General features: G+C 47.2%; 1 protein-coding gene across 3 annotated transcripts in view; it reads left to right on the top strand.

Annotated features, from left to right (window-relative positions):
• The window catches only part of SS18L1 (SS18L1 subunit of BAF chromatin remodeling complex), a 43,376-nt gene that overhangs the window by 11,525 nt on the left and 10,863 nt on the right, over positions 1-20,988 (top strand). For 2 of the 3 annotated variants that reach the window (XM_088442682.1, XM_088442690.1), the window contains exons 2-6: positions 2,472-2,548; positions 6,757-6,841; positions 13,820-13,964; positions 14,463-14,660; positions 19,355-19,519. In XM_088442682.1, coding sequence (XP_088298808.1) covers positions 2,472-2,548; positions 6,757-6,841; positions 13,820-13,964; positions 14,463-14,660; positions 19,355-19,519 — 670 coding nt within the window. Of the gene's footprint in view, positions 1-2,471; positions 2,570-6,756; positions 6,842-13,819; positions 13,965-14,462; positions 14,661-19,354; positions 19,520-20,988 lie in introns of those variants that run through there. The other variant, XM_088442699.1, reaches the window with a different exon arrangement.

Consider the following 20,988-nt stretch of genomic DNA (forward strand, 5'->3'; position numbering starts at 1 on the left):
ATTCACAAACACAGAAAATAATATTTTTTTTGGTTTGGACTGGAGTGTACTTTGGGGATTACAGCACCCTTTAACGGTCAAGCCAGCCGGCCCTTTACTTATGACACAGGCGCACGCTTGGCACTACTTTGTTGATGCACGTGCGGCTACTGCGCACACAATTCACAAACACAGAAAATAATTTTTTTTTTGGTTTGGACTGGAGTGTACTTTCGGGGGTTACAGCACCCTTAACGGTCAAGCCAGCCGGCCCTTTACTTATGACACAGGCGCACGCTTGGCACTACTTTGTTGATGCACGTGCGGCTACTGCGCACACAATTCACAAACACAGAAAATAATTTTTTTTTTGGTTTGGACTGGAGTGTACTTTCGGGGGTTACAGCACCCTTAACGGTCAAGCCAGCCGGCCCTTTACTTATGACACAGGCGCACGCTTGGCACTACTTTGTTGATGCACGTGCGGCTACTGCGCACACAATTCACAAACACAGAAAATAATTTTTTTTTTGGTTTGGACTGGAGTGTACTTTCGGGGGTTACAGCACCCTTAACGGTCAAGCCAGCCGGCCCTTTACTTATGACACAGGCGCACGCTTGGCACTACTTTGTTGATGCACGTGCGGCTACTGCGCACACAATTCACAAACACAGAAAATAATTTTTTTTTTGGTTTGGACTGGAGTGTACTTTCGGGGGTTACAGCACCCTTAACGGTCAAGCCAGCCGGCCCTTTACTTATGACACAGGCGCACGCTTGGCACTACTTTGTTGATGCACGTGCGGCTACTGCGCACACAATTCACAAACACAGAAAATATATTATTTTTTTAGCACTTGGGGGGAGCACCCCTGATGGACAGAGCACCCCCTGGACAACACTACAGCACTCCTTTAGGACTGGGACACTGCACAGGACTTTGGAGTGGACACAGCCCCTATGGAGAACTGACTGCACAACACAGTCCAGCCAGCCCCTATGGACTTTGAAGTAGTGGACACAGCCCCTATTAACAACAGCAGCACAGCACAACACAGCCAGCCCCTATGGACTTTGAAGTAGTGGACAACAGCAGCACTACACTACACTACACTACACAGCCCTACCACCCACCCTCCCTCTTCACTGTCCACAGCCGAGTGAGAAAATGGCGCCGACGCGGGTACCTTATATAGGATCCAAAACCCGCGAGACTCGGAAGGCGGGATGATGACGTTTTGCCTCGATTTCAGATCCGAGTCAGGCGGGAAAAGTCGAGCCTGACTCGGATCGGACTCGGATCGGGGGGGTTCGGATTTCAGAAATCCGAACCCGCTCACCCCTAATTTTATCTGGTAGTGTATGCCCAGCATTAGTATCATTTGTCAGGTTGTAAGTAGTGATCCTTACACTGACTGTAAATATTGAAACAATTAATGCTTTTCTGTTTATTTCCATGGTGTGTTGTGTTTCTAATGCAGGGTACTCACTTGGCGCTATATTGCTTCTTCTATCGACAAGTGATATATCGCCAATACATCGGAGTTCACAGACCTATCAGGTTGGCCCTGTAGCATAGCCAATGCCAATATATCTGAAAGATATATTGGTGCATCTGGAGGTGTGTATGGGTGACCAGCTGACCTCCGTCTCAAATGCCTGGCCAGTTATATCAGCCCAATAACTTTGAGTAGCCGATTGGTAGGTGTGTGTAGCTTACCAATCGGCCGCTAGAGCGGCGGATCGGTCTGTTGTCCTAATGTATACCCAGCATAAGGAAGGTCAATTATTCGCCACATATGTCATTTGGCAGTAAGAGTTTTTTTTTTTTTTTCATTTTCAACAGGCAATTTGTGTGAAAAATCCTATTTTAAGGATGAGTTAGTTGTAGTGCTCAACACTATAATTTTAATTAGGAACATTGGGCTGTAATTACAAAGTGGCAGGTTTGAGGTAAAAATTTATAGCAGCACTAATATCATGGGGTCAATTCAAATAGACGTAAGGGGGGGCGAGTGGTCGTTGCAACAGTGTAGAAATGCAACGGCAGCTGAACTCGCCCCCCTCGCGGCTGATCTCGCCCTGGGGCTGCAAACAAAGATCTGCGAATTTGGCAGTACCATAAGTACCTCACTTACTCGTGGCCATGACTGTCATGCCTAATTGAATTGACCCTAAAGTGTAAAGCCAGCCATACTTTAAACTTAATGTTAGTGCTTCTTTAAATTTTCACCAAAACCTGCGAATAAGCTAAGCTGACGCTTTGTAAATATAGTCCATACAGTAGATTTTCAGTGGGGTTCCTTCCAATAGCACAACACCATTTACAGTGTAAATTTACTTGTGAAGAATGGTTCCGTGTCATTTCTTGAGAAAAAAATGTAAATTACTCACACATTTCTGATTGTAAACCACAGCATTGTAAACTGAGCTTTGTGTGACAAATACATAACTTTTTGTATGTTTATTTTTGTGTTATTTTGGTGAACAGATGCTTGATGAAAACCATCACCTCATACAATGTATAATGGATTATCAGAGCAAGGGGAAGACAGCAGAGTGTACACAGTGAGTGACCTTACAAACAAAGTACGCTTGCCCACACATTCCAAAGCTGCAAAATGTGTTGCACTATCCCATACATTTATTTTTGCTCATGTAAACTTCAGTGGCTGGAGGTTGAGCATTAGAGGATGTTCCCATGTTTGATGTTGGATGTAGAACCTTACCAGTGCCAATAACTGAAAACTCTCCTGTACTTTAAATGGGACATCTTTTGCACAATCCAGTTACACATATACAGTGCATCCGGAAAGTATTCACAGCGCTTCACTTTTTCCACATTTTGTTATGTTGCAGCCTTATTCCAAAATTGAATAAATTTAATTTTTGTCGTCAAACTTCTACACACAATACCCCATAATGACAACGTGTAAAAAGTTTTTTTTTTGAGATTTTTGCAAATTTAGGCTGTGAATACTTATGTACATGTGATTTTTGAGGGGGTTTTTTAAATTAAATTTGCAAAAATCTAAAAAAAACTTTTTACACGTTGTCATTATGGGGTATTGTGTGTAGAAGTTTGACGACAAAAATAAATTTTTTACATTTTGGAATAAGGCTGTAACATAACAAAATGTAGAAAAAGTGACGCGCTGTGAATACTTTCTGGATGCACTCTATGCAGGAAATGTCATCTACAAGTGCAAGTCTACCAATGGAAAAATAAAAATGTGGTAGATGACATGCAGATAAGTCCTATGATTTATTCAAATGAGAATGAAAAAAAAAAAACATAACCAGTCTAGAAACCTTAAGACCGTTACCTGCTAGCATCCATGACTACCCTTCACCATTTATCTATCTTAATTGAACCTCCTTCCTCTTCTGGTTATGCAGGTCTTTTGATATTGTGCTGCATGGGTTTTCTGCCAGCTTTAATGTACTTTATTTATGCTTGGCGTCATGCTCACTGGACACAGAGTTAGGCCAATAATTTTCTTCTTAGAAGTTGTGGCGGCCACTGGTGTCACCAAGGATGCAGCAGAAATAACCAAAAGATAAACAGAGATGGCAATTGAATTGACAGTTGAATACACTGGCGCTGAAGCATGGTGAGCACTAGGCAAGTTGCGTAGCATATCTTGCGTAATTGCACTCAGTGTTTGCTCAGAAAGCAAACGCATACACATGAAGGCCTGCACGTATTTTACTCATATCGAAGCTTATGACCGGAGAGGCAGAACTCGGTAATGTAAATTTATTTATGTAGCAGATCTAAGGACATGTGAAGGGAGGAGGGTGTGAGAGATATTGCTGCCTGGTATATCTAGTACTAGAGCTTCCCACACTAGTGAGTATGGCAATAAATAAATAAAATAGATCTGGGGCAAATTCCATCCCCTAAGATAAAGTCAGCGGTTGTGATATTTCTGCAGCATGGCATGGTACATTGCCCCGTCGTACCACTACATCATGGAGTGTGTACACACTGTGCAATATGTCGGGCGGGTGGATCAGCCAGGAACACATTGTTCTGATGTGTACCCCGGCCAAAAATATAAAAAAGTAGGTATCTGCAAGAACTCAAAACCAGCACAGTGGAAAGAAGCAAAACATGGAGTAGCATCTTGAAATGCATATTTGACATGGACCCTGGCAGTAAAAAGGTTAAAATCCTATAGTTTAAATTAATGTCACCTTTGGCCAGGGATGGTACTCGCAGATGTGGCCCATGCTATACCCTTCTGAAAGCACAGTAGGACTTCCGAAATGTATGGACACATATTACTCCTCTGGGCTACCATATCTGTAATTATGCCCTATCCAGTGCAAGATAGAGGTATGAAGATGCAAGTTTTTAATAATATTGGTGACCGGGTTCATATGAAGTGCTCATACGAACTACCCAGGAACCTGAAAGCTTTTAGTTGGAAAGGAGAACAAATAGTGTGCACTCTTTCTTGCTTCAATTTTTACACTGTGACGTTTACGTATCACAGTTTGTGATGCAAAACTGCTTGTCAGTATAGCTAGCAAACTATGGTTGGTCATAGCCATGGGCATTGTCAATAAACTACTCTGGTAGATGTACCTTTGCGAAAAGCACAGAGGGAGACAAAACATACCCTATTAGAGCAGGAAGTTCAGTGGGGTTTGCGGTGGACGAGACCCTACCACAAGGGTCTCACCGCAAGCCCGATGGTCGCGATAATCTTGGTCACCCACAGCTGTGCGAGAGGCGTGGAGGCCGGACCCAAAAAACCCCCCCAAAAAAACGCCCATCAGACCTGCAAGCTGCCTCCGGCAGCGAGCGGGTCTGAATCAGGGCCATAGTCCTATACTTCACCCTGTACTTTACCAAACCACATACGTAGCCCTATACTTCACCCTGTTCTTCACCAAACCACCCTGGTAAGAGGTGGGGCTGCAGCACAGTTCAAAATTCAAATAGGGGAGTCACACCAACTGTCATTTCACACTCTGCCAAACATCACTGGCTGGGACTCACTGGCAGTTGGTGTGACTCCCCTATTTGAATTTTGGACTGTACTGCAGCCCCGCCTCTGGAGCCGCCACCAATCATAAATTACCAGGGAAGTCCAGGACCAGAGCATTGTGTCCCTCCTGGAGAGGGTCATGTTGGGAGGTATGTACACATAGCCCTATACTTCACCCTGTATTTCACCAAACCACACACATAGCCCTATACTTCACCCTGTACTTCACCAAACCACACACATAGCCCTATACTTCACCCTGTACTGCACCAAACCACACACATAGCCCTATACGTCACCCTGTACTTCACCAAACCACACACATAGCCCTATACTTCACCCTGTACTGCACCAAACCACACACATAGCCCTATACTTCACCCTGTACTTCACCAAACCACACACATAGCCCTATACTTCACTCTGTACTGCACCAAACCACATACATAGCCCTATACTTCACCCTGTATTTCATCAAACCACATACATAGCCCTATACTTCACCCTGTATTTCACCAAACCACATACATAGCCCTATACTTCACCAAACCACACACATAGCCCTATACTTCACCATGTACTGCACCAAACCACACACATAGCCCTATACTTCACCATGTACTGCACCAAACCACACACATAGCCCTATACTTCACCATGTACTGCACCAAACCACACACATAGCCCTATACTTCACCCTGTACTTCACCAAACCACACACATAGCCCTATACGTCACCCTGTACTTCACCAAACCACACACATAGCCCTATACTTCACCCTGTACTTCACCAAACCACACACATAGCCCTATACTTCACCCTGTACTTCACCAAACCACACACATAGCCCTATACTTCACCCTGTACTGCACCAAACCACACACATAGCCCTATACTTCACCCTGTACTTCACCAAACCACACACATAGCCCTATACTTCACTCTGTACTGCACCAAACCACATACATAGCCCTATACTTCACCCTGTATTTCACCAAACCACATACATAGCCCTATACTTCACCAAACCACACACATAGCCCTATACTTCACCATGTACTGCACCAAACCACACACATAGCCCTATACTTCACCCTGTATTTCACCAAACCACATACATAGCCCTATACTTCACCCTGTATTTCACCAAACCACATACATAGCCCTATACTTCACCAAACCACACACATAGCCCTATACTTCACCATGTACTGCACCAAACCACACACATAGCCCTATACTTCACCATGTACTGCACCAAACCACACACATAGCCCTACACGTCACCCTGTACTTCACCAAACCACATACATGGCCCTATATTTCACCCTGTACTTCACCAAACCACACACATAGCCCTATACTTCACCCTGTACTTCACCAAACCACACACATAGCCCTATACTTCGCCAAACCACATACATAGCCCTATACTTCACCAAACCACATACATAGCCCTATACCTATACATGCAAATGAGGAGAGGTGCACAATTCACTGGCATTTTTGTAATGTTAAACGAAATATGTCATTTAGTGCGTGAATGAAGGTAGTTGCAACAATTCCTTTCAGTTTAGCACACACATATATACTTATATACATACTGGTTGGTTTAAAGATATATATATTTTTTTCTGGTTTGTGGTGGTTTAATAATGTACAATACAAGCCTCCTGCACAGGGTCTCTCATTGAAAAGTGTGGTATGTCATATATATTTACAGTATATCTTTGTTTTGTATTGTGTTGTATTACCTCTCCTCCTATATTCTGTAGATATCAGCAGATCCTGCACAGAAACTTGGTATATTTGGCAACTATAGCGGATTCCAATCAGAACATGCAGTCTCTGCTCCCTGCAGTGAGTATGGACTCCCTCATTACATGATCCTTTCTCTGGGCCGTATTCAATTAGCCGTTTTCGCCGCTAATTGAATACGGCCCTATATCTCACCCTGAATTTCAGATATCCGACTTCCTCCTAAAAATGTAATTGTTACCTCCATCACCTTCGGAACTACACTGTGATTGTCCTAGACATCAAAACACAAAATAATACGTAAGGGGTGTTTCTGACAACTGCACCACCTCAAACATGGTTAAGGGGTGACTTAGCTGGTGGTCATGGACTGTTGCAGCATGATAATCTGTACATCCATTTGAAGCCACTTCTATATCTCACAGTAGGGAGTCTTTTGAATTTTTTTTTTTTTTTGGGGGGGGGGGTGAGGAGGGGATACATTTGTAGAGTGTAACAGAAGTAAGAAGTTAGAGTGTGGTCTACTAGCAATTTGCTTTTTTTTAAACTAACGTGACCCTCTTCAACCCCTGAAGATTGCTACCTTAGGCTGTAGTCTCTGTTGACTTTCCACATATTTTATCTTGTGACAGTGGTAGACACAATCAACAACTTTATGCATTCTGTATTTTTCTACTTCAGGGTCCATAGGGTATCCACAGGATACCTTGGGGTATAGGTGTGACGTCAGTCGCAGGGCACCAAAGAGTTAAGCTTTCAGCCTCCCAGGATGCACTAGGTCCCCCTCCTATACCCCGCCCCCGGGCCAAGGCACCTCAGTTTAGTTTGGTGCCCGGCCGGAGTCGGGTGCACCTGTTGGAGTGGGGGCTAGAAGAGCCCCTGAAGCTTATTCTTCATGCAGCTGTGGCTGCACAACTGGATGAACAGCATGGACAGTCAGTCCTGACGTCCATGCTGTCTTCCCTACACCCCGCCGGTACCAGAACGCCGGTACTGATCCGGGGATGCTGGTGGGCGTCTGGGGTCACAGCTAGCGGTGACCCCAGATGCTCCAGACCATGGCCGGATTCAAGGGGGACAGAGGTAAGCAGCGGGGTCCCGCGGTGGGTCCCCGCTGATCACATGGTCCTAAGTCCCCAGGCAGGGGGCTCCCTGGGGACTGGCTGCAGCGTGGAGCCAGGCGACCAACCTGCGCTTCCACTACCCCCTGGGACAGCGGACCGCAGCAGAGCGGTAGCGCTGCGGCGTCCCAGGGGTTAAATGCATGCCAGGGGAGCGCGCCTTCCCTGTCTCACAGCCGGCGCCTCCCCCGCTGCACACAGCCCTCTCTGCATGCTGCCGACTGGTCCTGTGGCAGCGCTCCTCCCCCAGGCCAGCCTCCTCTCTGCTCCTCGGCGGCCATCTTCTCCAGAACGCATGGTGAACGCTGCTGGAAGCGCTGGACGGAAGCATCGTGGTCTGGGTCCCCCCGCATACCTCTCCTCCGCTGTGGTCAGGTCTGTGTATGCAGCGCTGTGTCCTACCAGGCCCTGTGTCTGTGTAGTTGAGTGATCAGCGCTGTTAGTGCAGGAATTGTTATTTTTCTGCATTGTATGTGACTGTGCTAGCGCTGCTGCCTGTAATCTTTTCTTCTCTAAACTGTCAGCTTTATTACTGTCCCTGTTCTTTCTGCTAAAGCCCTTGCGGTGCGGTGCTGCAGGGTGGTCTCTCGCCTATTTAATACTTAATTGGTGAGAGAGGTCACATACGTGGTGCCATCATGTCTGAAAGTGATTTTCCCCTCCGGCTACAGTGTACCACGTGCAAAGTACCGTTAGCGGAGGGGGAGGGTAGCGCGGAGGGCCTTTGCCGGCAGTGTTTGTCCATGGCGCGGCCTATTACGGTTACAGCACCGGTACAGGAGCCGCCCTGGGCTTGTTTCGCTCAGGCGTTAACAGCTTTAGTGGGCCAGTTAGCTCCGCAGCCCGCGTTTACTCCGATGGGTTTGTCCCAGCAGTCTGTGGTGTCGTCACCCATGCAGGGGTTCCCACGACAATTGGTGGTACCCCACAGTCTCCCTATTTCCCCGCTCCCGGGTTCTCAGGAGCCAGCGTGGGTTAACTCCCTGACGAGTTCTGTACAGCACTTGTCGGATGTGTTGCAAGGGGAGTCTGTGATGCGGTCTCATAAAAGGCCGGTGGCGTCTCTGTCCGCTCCTTATGAGGATGACGAAGGGACGTCTGATGATGGGGAGATTCTAGATCCTTACGATCAGGAACCTCTCCATTCTAAGGACGCTGATGCTAAGTCCAAAGTATATATTCCTGGACTTATTCGGGCGGTCCGCACAGCCTTGGTGATTGAGGACGAAGTTCCCCCAGTGGCTAAATCTAAGTATGCCTTTTTCAAAGATGTGAAGGGTGATGCCACAGTCTTTCCTCTTTCGGGTCAGTTGGTGGACCATTTAGAGGAGGCGTGGAAACAACCTGGCAAAAGATACCAGCCGCAGAGACGCCAGGCGGTGGCTTATCCGTTCGCGGATAATTATTTTGCTAAGTGGGAATCCCCTCCACAGGTGGATTCTCACGTGACCCGTCTTGTCCGTAGTGCCACATTGCCAATGCCATCCATGTCCTCCCTTAAGGATGCTACGGACCGCAAGGTAGAAATCTGCCTGAAGTCCGCTTATTCCCTTGCAGGGGGGGCAGCACGGCCGGCTATGGCCATTTGCTGGGTTGCCAGAGCGATGGAGCGCTGGGCGGATTCATTAGAGGCTTCTTTTGAATCCGACTGTCCGGCCGATCAGGCGGAGTTGATTGGCAATCTCCGTGATTCGGCCACCTACATCAACGAGGCGGCTCTAGACATTAGTACTCTGGTGTCTAGAATTTCTTCAGCAGCGGTAGCTGCTCGTCGCACCTTGTGGCTGCGATCCTGGAAGGCGGACGCAGATTCCAAGAAAGGTCTGGAAGCGTTGCCGTTTACCGGAGAAGTTCTCTTCGGTCCGGATCTGGATAAGATTGTGGCCACGCTGGCGGCAGCCAAATCTGCCTGTCTCCCGTCGGCCGCTGCTCCTTCTGGTTCGGGACCATCGTCCTTTCGGTCATCTAGGGCCCAGGGCAGGCCCAAACCACAGTCGTTTCCTCGACAGGCTGGCCCTAGGAAATCGGTCAAGCCCCGGAAGCAGGCATGGAGTACCAGACGTCCGGGCCCCAAGCCAGATGACAAGCCTGCGGCCTGATGGTCCGGGCCTCCCTTTGGGGGATCCCAGGGTGGGAGGCCGCCTGCTACAGTTCGCCCAGTGTTGGTCGACCACTACAACAGACACTTGGGTTCTGGAGGTGGTTTCCCACGGATACGCCCTCTCCTTCCGGCACAGACCCCCGGCTCGCTTCTTCACCACGGGTCTCCCATCAGACCGGAAAAAGGCTACGGAGCTGCGGAAGGTATTGCACACTATGCTCCAGGCTGGAGTTATAGTGGCGGTTCCATTCTCCCAGAGGGGCCAGGGTTTCTATTCAAATCTATTTTTGGTACAGAAACCCAATGGGTCATATCGTCCGATTCTCAACCTCAAAGCACTCAACAAGTCTTTGCGGGTCCCGAAGTTTCGGATGGAGACCCTACGGTCCATCATTCTGGCGCTGGAACCTGGGGACTACTTGGTGTCATTGGACATACAGGACGCTTACCTGCATGTCCCTATTCTTTGGCGCCATCAACAGTTCCTCAGGTTTGCAATCAGCAGCGTCCACTTCCAGTTTCGGGCGTTACCTTTTGGCCTGGCAACAGCACCACGTGTTTTCACCAAGGTGATGGCGGTCATGGCGGCTTCTCTGCGGCTGCAGGGAGTCCGCATGTTGCCGTATTTGGACGACCTGTTATTGGTGGCAGGATCTCCAGAGCTCCTGTTACGCCACTTGGACCTGACCATTGCACTGCTGCAACGGCACGGCTGGCTAATCAACTGGCAGAAGTCCACTCTAATCCCGTCTCAGAGGATTCTGCATCTTGGAGCCTTATTGGACTCGGGACAGCAAAGGATCTTCGTGACGGAGGACAAGATCTCTGCTTTACAGTCAAGGGTGCGCAGTTGTCTGCACAGCCGCCGGGTGTCCTTACACTCGGCGATGAGGTTACTGGGCTCCATGGTGTCGGTGTTCGACATGGTGGAATACGCCCAGTTTCACTCCAGACCTCTGCAGCACCTGATCCTGTCCAAGTGGAACGGGCTGACTCAGTCTCTGAAGTCCCAGACGATTGTGCTCACCCAGGAGGTTCGCCTGTCCCTTACGTGGTGGTTACAGACGACCCACCTCAACAAGGGACGTCCGTTCTGGGTTCCAAATTGGGTCCTGTTGACAACGGACGCCAGTCTTCGGGGCTGGGGAGCAGTTTCGGGTCCACACTTGTTCCAGGGCAGGTGGACGCCGACAGAAGCGGAGCTTCCAATAAATATCTTGGAACTCCGTGCGGTCTTCAATGCTCTCCAGCAGGCACAGCGGTTTCTCCAGGGTCGCCCGGTGCAGGTCCAGTCGGACAACGCTACCACCGTGGCCTACATAAACAGGCAAGGAGGAACTCGCAGTCGGGCGGCTCTCGTAGAGGTCTCTCGGATCCTGGTTTGGGCGGAGCGCAATCTTCCGGCCATATCAGCGGTCTTCATCCTGGGAGTGCTCAATTGGGAGGCGGACTTTCTAAGTCGCCAGGACGTTCATCCGGGGGAATGGTCCCTGCACCCGGACGTTTTTCAACTACTGGTGGACAGGTGGGGTCTTCCAGAAATCGACCTCATGGCGTCCCGGCACAACAACAAGTTGCCGGTGTACGGGTCTCGCACAAGAGACGAAGGGGCGTCTCTGGTGGATGCTCTGTCCGTCCGGTGGACGTTCCGGTTCGCATACCTGTTCCCTCCGGTCTCCCTTCTTCCACGGGTAATCCGGAAATTCAAACAGGAAGGAGGGACGCTCCTGTTGATAGCTCCCGCGTGGCCCAGACGGCACTGGTTCTCAGACCTTCAGGGTCTGTCCGTGGACATTCCTCTGCGGTTGCCGCTACGACCGGACCTTCTGTCTCAGGGTCCTTGCCTTCACCCGGACCTGACTCGGCTGTCTTTGACGGCGTGGCTGTTGAGACGGCCATGCTGAGGTCCCGGGGGTTTTCCAGCTCTGTGGTGCGTACCATGTTACGAGCTCGGAAACCGTCTTCCGCGAGGATATACCATCGCGTGTGGCATACGTTCTTCCAGTGGTGTCGACCGAGAGGTTATGCACCGCGGGAGTTTCGTCTGTCTCGGATTCTCGCCTTCCTGCAAGCGGGACTAGATCATGGGCTTCGCCTTGCTTCTTTGAAGGTACAGGTTTCGGCTCTATCTGTCTGGTTTCACCGTAGGATTGCTACAATCCCGGATGTGCGCACCTTTATGCAGGGTGTTCTCCGCATTCAGCCGCCCTTTGTTCCACCTGTGGCGCCTTGGGATTTGGCTGTGGTCCTGAGGGCTCTCCAAGGACCGCCGTTTGAACCACTGGGCTCAGTGGATCTTAAATGGCTAACAGCTAAGACTGTTTTCCTTCTGGCCATTGCTTCGGCCAGACGTGTTTCTGAGTTAGGGGCTCTTTCTTGTAGACCCCCTTTCTTGGTTTTTTATGGGAACAGGGCAGTGCTCCGCACTCGGCCCGAGTTTCTTCCCAAAGTTGTTTCCCAGTTTCATATTAACGAGGAAATAGTTGTTCCGGCCTTTAACTCACCGGGTCTTTCCGTGGGTGAGGCCTCTTTGGATGTTGTGCGGGCCTTAAGGACTTATGTTGACCGCACTTCTTCGTTTAGGAAGTCGGACGCTTTGTTTGTCCTCTTTGGCTTCTGTAAAAAGGGTTGGCCTGCTTCAAAGCAAACTTTGGCAGCCTGGATCCGTATGGCTATTTCTGAAGCTTATCTTCATGAAGGCCTACCGGTCCCTCCTTCTCTGAAGGCTCATTCCACTAGGTCTGTGGGTCCTTCGTGGGCAGCTCGACGTGGTGCCTCGGCAGTTCAGATCTGCAAGGCTGCTACGTGGTCTTCTGTCCATACCTTCGTGAGGTATTACAGGTTTGACACCTTCGCCTCTCAGGATGCTTCCTTCGGGCGGCGGATTCTCCTTTCTGCACAGGAGCGTCCCCACCCTTAAAGGATACTGCTTTGGGACATCCCCAAGGTATCCTGTGGATACCCTATGGACCCTGAAGTAGAAAATATGAGATATGGTAAGAACTTACCCTTGTTATCTCTATTTCTACGAAGTCCATAGGGTTCCACAGGACTCCCGCCCTGTCGCACCTGTGCTGCAGATGGGCTTTGCTCTGGTCACCGGTTTTCCGTCTCCCTCTGGTGAGAATGTGATTCTTGTATGTGTCCAGATCTTTGTTCTCTCTCTTCCTTCTCCTCCTCCGGCCTATGGCTTGGTAACTAACTGAGGTGCCTTGGCCCGGGGGCGGGGTATAGGAGGGGGACCTAGTGCATCCTGGGAGGCTGAAAGCTTAACTCTTTGGTGCCCTGCGACTGACGTCACACCTATACCCCAAGGTATCCTGTGGAACCCTATGGACTTCGTAGAAATAGAGATAACAAGGGTAAGTTCTTACCATATCTCATATTATAATCTACTGACGTTTCTGAGGACAGATGGTATCATTACTGAACAAGAAAATACATTATTTGGTGCTCACTGGTATTCTGTCTAGGTCTACCCAAAAGTTATATACAACAAATATACATTTTTAGATAGCTAAATTTTGGCTCACTCGGGTTGATGTATCAAGCAGTGAAAACGGAGGAGAAGTGGAACAGTGGAGATCAGCTTTGAGGTAGCGTTTATCAAGTACATTCTATAAAATGATAATTAGATGCTGGTTGGTTGCTATGAGCAACTTCTTCACTGGTCCACTCTTTTAACTACTTGATACATCTCCCCCATAGTAGTATATTAAAAATTATGACCATATTTCTAGTGCTGCTTAGTTATTATTTTTGAGGCTCATTACTGACGAATCAGATTTATTCACCTGTATATGATGGAAATTCTCAAAATATGCATTTGCCTATGAAATGACATAGTTTTATTTGCAGCCACCAACACAGAACATCAATCTGGGCCCAGGAGGGATGAGCCAAACAGGCCCCAGTCAGAGCCTCCACTCCCAGGGCAATCTGAGTGACGCGCTGGGTGCCAGCCTGCCACCCTCCTCCCTCATGCAGAGTCAGATCAGTAATGGTGAGGCCTCTCTTTGCTGCATTACCGTTGCCTAGCAACAGAGGCGCAAGTGCTAAGTGTGTGTGAGGCCCTGTCTGACGGAGACGCCTGGCAGGGGTCCTGAGGACATTTATGTGTCCTTGTTTATTCATCTGCACTTATACATTTATGGGAAATAATGGAATTTTAATATGCATGTGTCTTTCCTCCATTGTAATCTTCTATTAGTTGTAATAATATTTGTATTTCCCCCAAATAGTCTTATGCACAAAAGTAAGTTTTTATTTTCTCATGTTTATGTATCTGCTTCTTTATATATTAAATGTGACAGATGGTGTCACCTCTATTGTTATAAATCCATGTGTCCATTACAAAAAAATTTCATAATATTACCAGATCAAATGACCAAATGACCATTTATTTTGATGGTCTTCTGGTCGTTGACCATGATAATCCTTTGTCAAAATATTTCCTATGTGCTCTCTGGGGTTCTCATTCTTCTTTACTCTTTCTTTTCAGGGCCCAACCATGTGTCCATGCAGCAGTCTGGTCAGACAACTATGCCTACAACAAGCATGAGCATGGCGGTGAGCTCCCATGGCACAGCTCCTGGGTATAGCCACACTGTGCCCAGCTCTCAGAATATGCCAATGCAGAGTCAGGGCAGCATAGGCAACTATGTTTCAAGAGCTAATATGAACATGCCCGCTAACCCAGGTAAGCATCAGTGTTCCAATTCATGGCATGCCTAGGTTTCTTCTCACTTAGTAGACTCTGGGGTCTATGTACTAAACCTTGGAAAGAGATAAAGTGGACAGAGATAAAACGCCAACCAATCGGCTCCTGTCATTTTAAAACACAGCCTGTAAGTGACAAGTAGGAGCTGATTGGTTGGTACTTTATTACATTCCACTTTATCTCTCTCCAAGGCTTAGTACATAGACCCCTTTGTCTTATACTCCCCAACCAGACCTACAGCTGGTCCTCACTGGCCAGCCCTTCTGCTGACCTTTGCCAGACTTACACTCATCCTAACCTGCAAGACTTCAATCATCCAAACTCATAAGATATATTGCTCATACTCATGGCACTGGCTCCCCTCAAGTGTTCAGCATACCCTCTTATCACCAAGTAGACCTCTTTCATCCTCACCACAAAGACACCCCTTCTATAATCAACACAAGGATCACGACAAGCTCTTCACTCAATTTCAAATCCAAAGCTCCAAACTTGTCCTCCCCATTGCTTCTTGCTGGCCAGACTCCCTTACTGTTCTTTTTTTCAACAAAATGTAGTAATAGCCATCCATTGTGTAAATGACAAATTGCATATATAAATATACTAATTACATAAATGTATTAATTAATGACAAAATTCAGTGAAAAATAACCTTCCGAACAAGGAGGCACAGACAAAGCAAATAAGGTGGTAACAACTTGGCATAGCTGAAAACCATAGATATGGTGCTTTTTGTAATTTAATCGTGTCAGTGGTCATGGTAGCCGTGGTCCCCTATGGTCTCTTCCAGCAATGCTCACCATTTATATATGCCAGGAAAGTCCCTTCTGGTCCTTTGCAGCAGTACTCACCATGGTATGCATTTAATATGTCAACATGTTGATTGCCGATTTTAAGGTTAGGCTGCGCTTCAGGGTCAGGATTACATAAAAAGTGAATTTAAGATTGCATTGTCGGCATGCCGACCATCAACATTCGGTAAATGTCAACAAGTTGTCAATATCGACATTTAAATCATATCGACATTCTGGTGTCAAGATCCTGAATGTTGACTTTTTATACCACACTTCTCATCAGTAATATATGCCAGGAAGCTGCATTTATACATGCCAGAAAGACTCCCATTGGTGCTTTGCAGTAATACCCACCACTTAAAGTCCATAGAATCTTACCAGTTCAAACTTCATACTTCCAAATTAAGGGGCCTGTTCATTATTGGGGGGCTATTGGATAATTAAGTATCCAACTCATCATGAGTTGCCGCGGTGGACATTTAACTACCCGAGCAATTCAGTATTGCTCTGGTGTGGGGAGAGCTTCTCCGAAAAGCAGCTGTACCTGCGATCCCTAGCAGTGCTACTGAAGTAGCAGTGTTACGAATGCATAACCTGAGTTTGCGCATGGCATGCAGTGCAAAGGTGCCAGAAGGATCCGATTGGATTTCTCTTTGCAAGAAAGTGCTCTTTCCCATAAAAAGGAGTGGGGCTCTGGAAACTAATGCCATAGAGACGCACTGATTGGTCAGTTTGCCGCATTTCTAATTCTCTAACCAGTGCACCCCCATTCATTCAACAAGTGCCATCATGCCCGGGCAGCCTTGCTGGGACCTGTAGTCTACCTGTAAAGAACAATAGTGTTTAAAACATTTAATTACACTATTACCCAACTATTACCAGGGGTGCATAGACGAGCCCAGGGCTGGTTGCCCTTAGGGAGGGAAAACCCCATTTTCGGGTGGGTCCCCGTTTCCCTAGAGATTCCAGCCCTGGACTGACCAGTTTGGGGCTGGTTGCCATTTTGGCAGTGGGAACCCACGCTGTGAGTCCCCCTGCTATAGTGCCAGCTGGCCCGCCTGGTTCAGCCTAGTGGTGGTTATTGGAAAATAGGGGTGACACAATGCTGTTTTTTCCTCCTATTTTTTTTAATGCCAGCCTAGGCACAGAGGCCCAAGGCTGGGTAATGATAGTGCTTTAAAGCTGCTGCAGATTGACAGTGTATTGCCATCAGATTTGCTGCGGAATAGAGGGTTAAAATCCGACGAGTATTAACGGCGGATAAAAAGTGACAGTCAAATCCTATGCATAGTAAATACTGTTTTTTTAGACTGCAATCCACCGTAGATGCCCGTCTGTTTCAGTTCCACTGCAAATCTGACCCTTAGTAAAAAATACCCCCTAGACTTTGTGTTGAGGGGAGTGAGTTCCAGTCACATGGCCTGGCTCACCCGTTCCACCTCAGGAGCTCACATGGCCCAGCTAACCTGTCACTCAAAATACCTCAAATTGCTAGAAAGGTAGGTTCAAGGGACACCACTTTCCATGACAATGAAAAGATAAATGATACGTCTAAAATGAGGCCCTCACCATGCGTGTGAGATCTGATACATCTATAATAAGATGTGCCTAGTGGATTGAGCCTGTCGTGCTATATGTTCATTGGACTGGGCCTTACTTCATATGCCTGCAGAACCGCTTCCTGGTTCAGCAACTGTTCAGAAATTTGCTAGCAGGGCAGAACTAATGTGAGCATCCACATCTGGTGCCATATTTAACATGCAGAGCCAAATCTGATACAAGACTAAACCTAATTTTCACTGCACTACATGAAAAGGAGAGAGCGAATTAGCACAAATGACCTTATGGGACCACTCAATCAGGTTGCCTGGTGTGCTTGAAGAAAACCTTTTGTAAGTCTCCAACTGCAATGCTCCTGCACCTAATCTTTCCATTCTGAACTCCTGAATTGCCCCCTTTCTTCTTGTACTGCACGTGGCATTGAGTTTTGTCTGTGTTGTAGTGATTACCGCTGTTCCAGGAGTTCGCCTGGATTGCTGGATACCCATAGTTACTCCAGGATATGCCCACAATACCAGCTAACACCACAAATAGCGGTAATGAACGGTATACAATCGGGAAACCGGCTGCCTTAATACCGGCAGCCGGCTTCCCGACTGTCATATCCCGGCGAGGGTGAAATGCCGGGCGTCGAAGGGATGCCGGGTGCCGCGTGCGGACAGCCGCAGGATGAGAGGGTTAGGTTTAGGGCACCCGGGGGGGACTTAGGGTTAGGCACCCCCCCCGGGAGGGTTAGGGTTAGGCCAGGGGGAGGGAGGGTTAGGGTAAGGCATCCCCGGGGGGGGACTTCGGGTTAGGCACCCCCCCGGGGGACTTAGGTGTAGGCAGCGGGGAAGGGGGGGTTAGGGTTAGGCACTTGGGAGGGAGGTTAGGGTTAGGCACCCGTAAGGAGGGTTAGGGGGTTAGGTTAGGTTCGTATATACTTACCTTAGCGACGATCGGGATTTCCAGCGCTGTCGGGCTTCCGCTACCGGGCTCTGCTCATCTGTCGGCCAGGCGCAGCCGGGAATCGAACCGCCGGCCATGCGGCCAGCAGTATTTCATACCGATTCCTAATGAACAGAGGGCCTGATTCAGAGTTGGGAATAGAGAGAGATATCTCTCTCAACTGATCATCTTGGTGAAACCATGCTGCACTGCAGGTGGGGCAGATTTAAAATGTGCAGAGAGATTTAGAATTGGGAGGGAGGTGTCCAAACTGACATCTAAAGTGCAGTGTAATAATAAAGCTGTGCAGTATTTGTGGGCTACATACAAAAGCAGCCAGTATTTATCCTACATGCAAAAAAAACAACAATGTATTTACACCCCTTGCATTGCAACATGGTTTGCCCAGGTACACAGTTAAGTGCTCTCTCTCTCTCTATTCCCAACTCTGAATCAGGCCCAGAATACAGAAGCTGCTCACTCCCATTGCACAAGATAGCCTCGACATTTCAGAAATTGAAACGGGGATAGTGGAAAACCTAAGAGTACAAGTTACCTCCACAGCAAGAGGTGACAAACACACTAGTCTTCTGTGGCAATGCACGCACCACTCCCCCAGCATGGAGGGACAGCAACACAGAAGAGAAAACTTAAAAAAATATATATTTGTGTGGAGGGTTTGAGGGTAGGTTTATTTTGAGGCTGGGTTAGTACAGAGGCCTGGAGAGGCAGAACTTAAGGTTTATGGACAGGGATAACAGTTTAGGGCCAGTTGTGCACTAAATTATGTATGATTTGTGATTGTTGTTGTTTGTCTAGAATAGATCATATAGACCCACGGAGCACATCCATTGTAATCTGGCACGACTAGTATGCAGTGTGTGGCTCATTCATGTATTTTTTTTCTTTAATGGATAGTAAGTATGTGAGCAGATACATATTACCTCTGTGTGTTAATGCACAGTTACAGAATATGCTGGCGTTAAATAAATAATTTATACAAAAGTGATATTTTTGTATATTATTTGAGGCAATGGGCATTCATTTCTCAGAGCACTTCTGTTTCGGGCATTTTTGAAAACCATTCCACTGCTAACTGTGTAAAAAGTGATAACAAATAAAGTTATGTCAAATTTCTAGTATCCCAGGAAATGAAAATAAACTTCTAATTGGTTGCCGCGGGTTTCAGCAATGCAGCTGTGCAGTCACCTGTCTAACAGATTTTATACAAGTCGCTATGTACTAAATTATGGTTTTCATAAATGTCACTCATTTTTAAATTGAATGAACATGATCTTAATACTCTAAGATGGTTATAATTCCATGTACAATATCCCACTTGTTTATTGAGTTCTTTCAGTTGGAATATCTTTCTGCTATATTGTGAAACAGTGTCCATGATGCACCAGCAAGCGGCCACTTCCCATTACACCACGGCACAAGGAGGAGGTCAGCATTATCAAGGGCAGTCTTCAATTTCGATAATGAGTCAGGCTAACCAGGGAAGCAGCATGATTGGTCAGAGGCCTTTGGGACCATACAGATCATCACAACAAGGTAATGTTAGTTGCATTAGTATAACACAGGGTGGTGCGAGCTGTGCCATGGCACAGGGCACCGCAGGACAGGGGGCGCTGTTTGGGCCTGTCAATTATCCTGTTTATTATAATTTTCACTTGTAGCTTCCTCTTCTTTTATCCCCAGCATCTCCTGGCCTCCCCTATCTCTTTCCTGGCCCTTCCCCAGGAGGCCATGGCCCTTTTTCAGGTGCACTCTCTTATGTCCCTATTTACAAAATGGGAGGAGGGGCGCCAATGCTCTCTCTGGCACAGGGCACCAAAAAGTCTAGTTACGGCTCTGCATTGGCTGTGTCTCAGGAATAAATTGCATCATCTGGTAGTCTAGATGAGTGGTTCCCAATCATTTTCCACCTGGGTTTCCCCCAGTAGCCCATTAGCGTTATTTGTACCCCCAACATTTGCAAAGCAAAATATTTGTAATGAATATAATTACTGTTAGATAAAGAATTTAGGTGACACTATATATAAAACCATTACATGTGCTATAAACAACATATTACAGGAAATCACATCTTACAATTTATGACAAATGTAAATTGGCAATAAAACTCTACTGTGATGCAAGGTGCTAGAGATCCATACAACATGGCTTTTCCTATGTGTCTTATGTCCCGTCATTGCAGAACATTTTTCAAGTACCCCTGAACTTCACAGCGAGTACCGCTGGGGTACAAGGACCTCAGGTTGACTAGGCCTAGCTAACAAAACTTCATTTTAAGAGAAATCTCATTAATACCTGTATATACAAACTTATAATTCTGCAATAAAGAGCCTGTCATCTTCTTATGCTTTTTTCTCCTCTCTTTCTTTACTTTGTGTATAAAAATCAATTTCTGTACTGTATTACAATCTCTTTTGGGATTGATCCCTTGAGGCACAGTAACACTTATATTCACATTATGGAGCCGGTGCAAATGGGCCACAATTGCACCTTCGTACACGGAACTAATTGTGAATATTTGCCTGTATGATGAGTTTCATACATCTGTGACCACACCGCCCTGTCTGGTTTCATAGCCATCATCATTATTAATGCATACTTGATCAGTCCTATACCTGGTGCCAAGAGATCCATCTGAAAACAGATCTCTGCATACGCAGAACATGCCTTCAATAAAATTTGCCAATGTGTAAACATCCCATTGTCAGCAAGTTACTCCCCTTCAGCAACAAGTTGAGATGCGACTGTGCTGCATACAACACGTAATGGTCCATTGCTGTGTAAAAACATGCACTATACATCCACAAAATGGATTTGCGCACATCTCTGCAAATGCTCCATTGTGTCTGGTACACGGCTATTATGAATATACTTTTAAGTCACCGGACATCCTGATTACGGTCTTATGGGCGTGTGACCAGTGCGCACGCATAGGATGAGTAGGTGGCCCTGTAGCTGCCCCGGTGGCACCTGCGTTCATATTGTAAGATGCCTGGCATGGCAGA

Source organism: Taudactylus pleione, unplaced genomic scaffold (assembly GCF_031769625.1).
Source record: "Taudactylus pleione unplaced genomic scaffold, aTauple2 ptg000018l, whole genome shotgun sequence".
Taxonomy (NCBI): domain Eukaryota; kingdom Metazoa; phylum Chordata; class Amphibia; order Anura; family Myobatrachidae; genus Taudactylus; species Taudactylus pleione.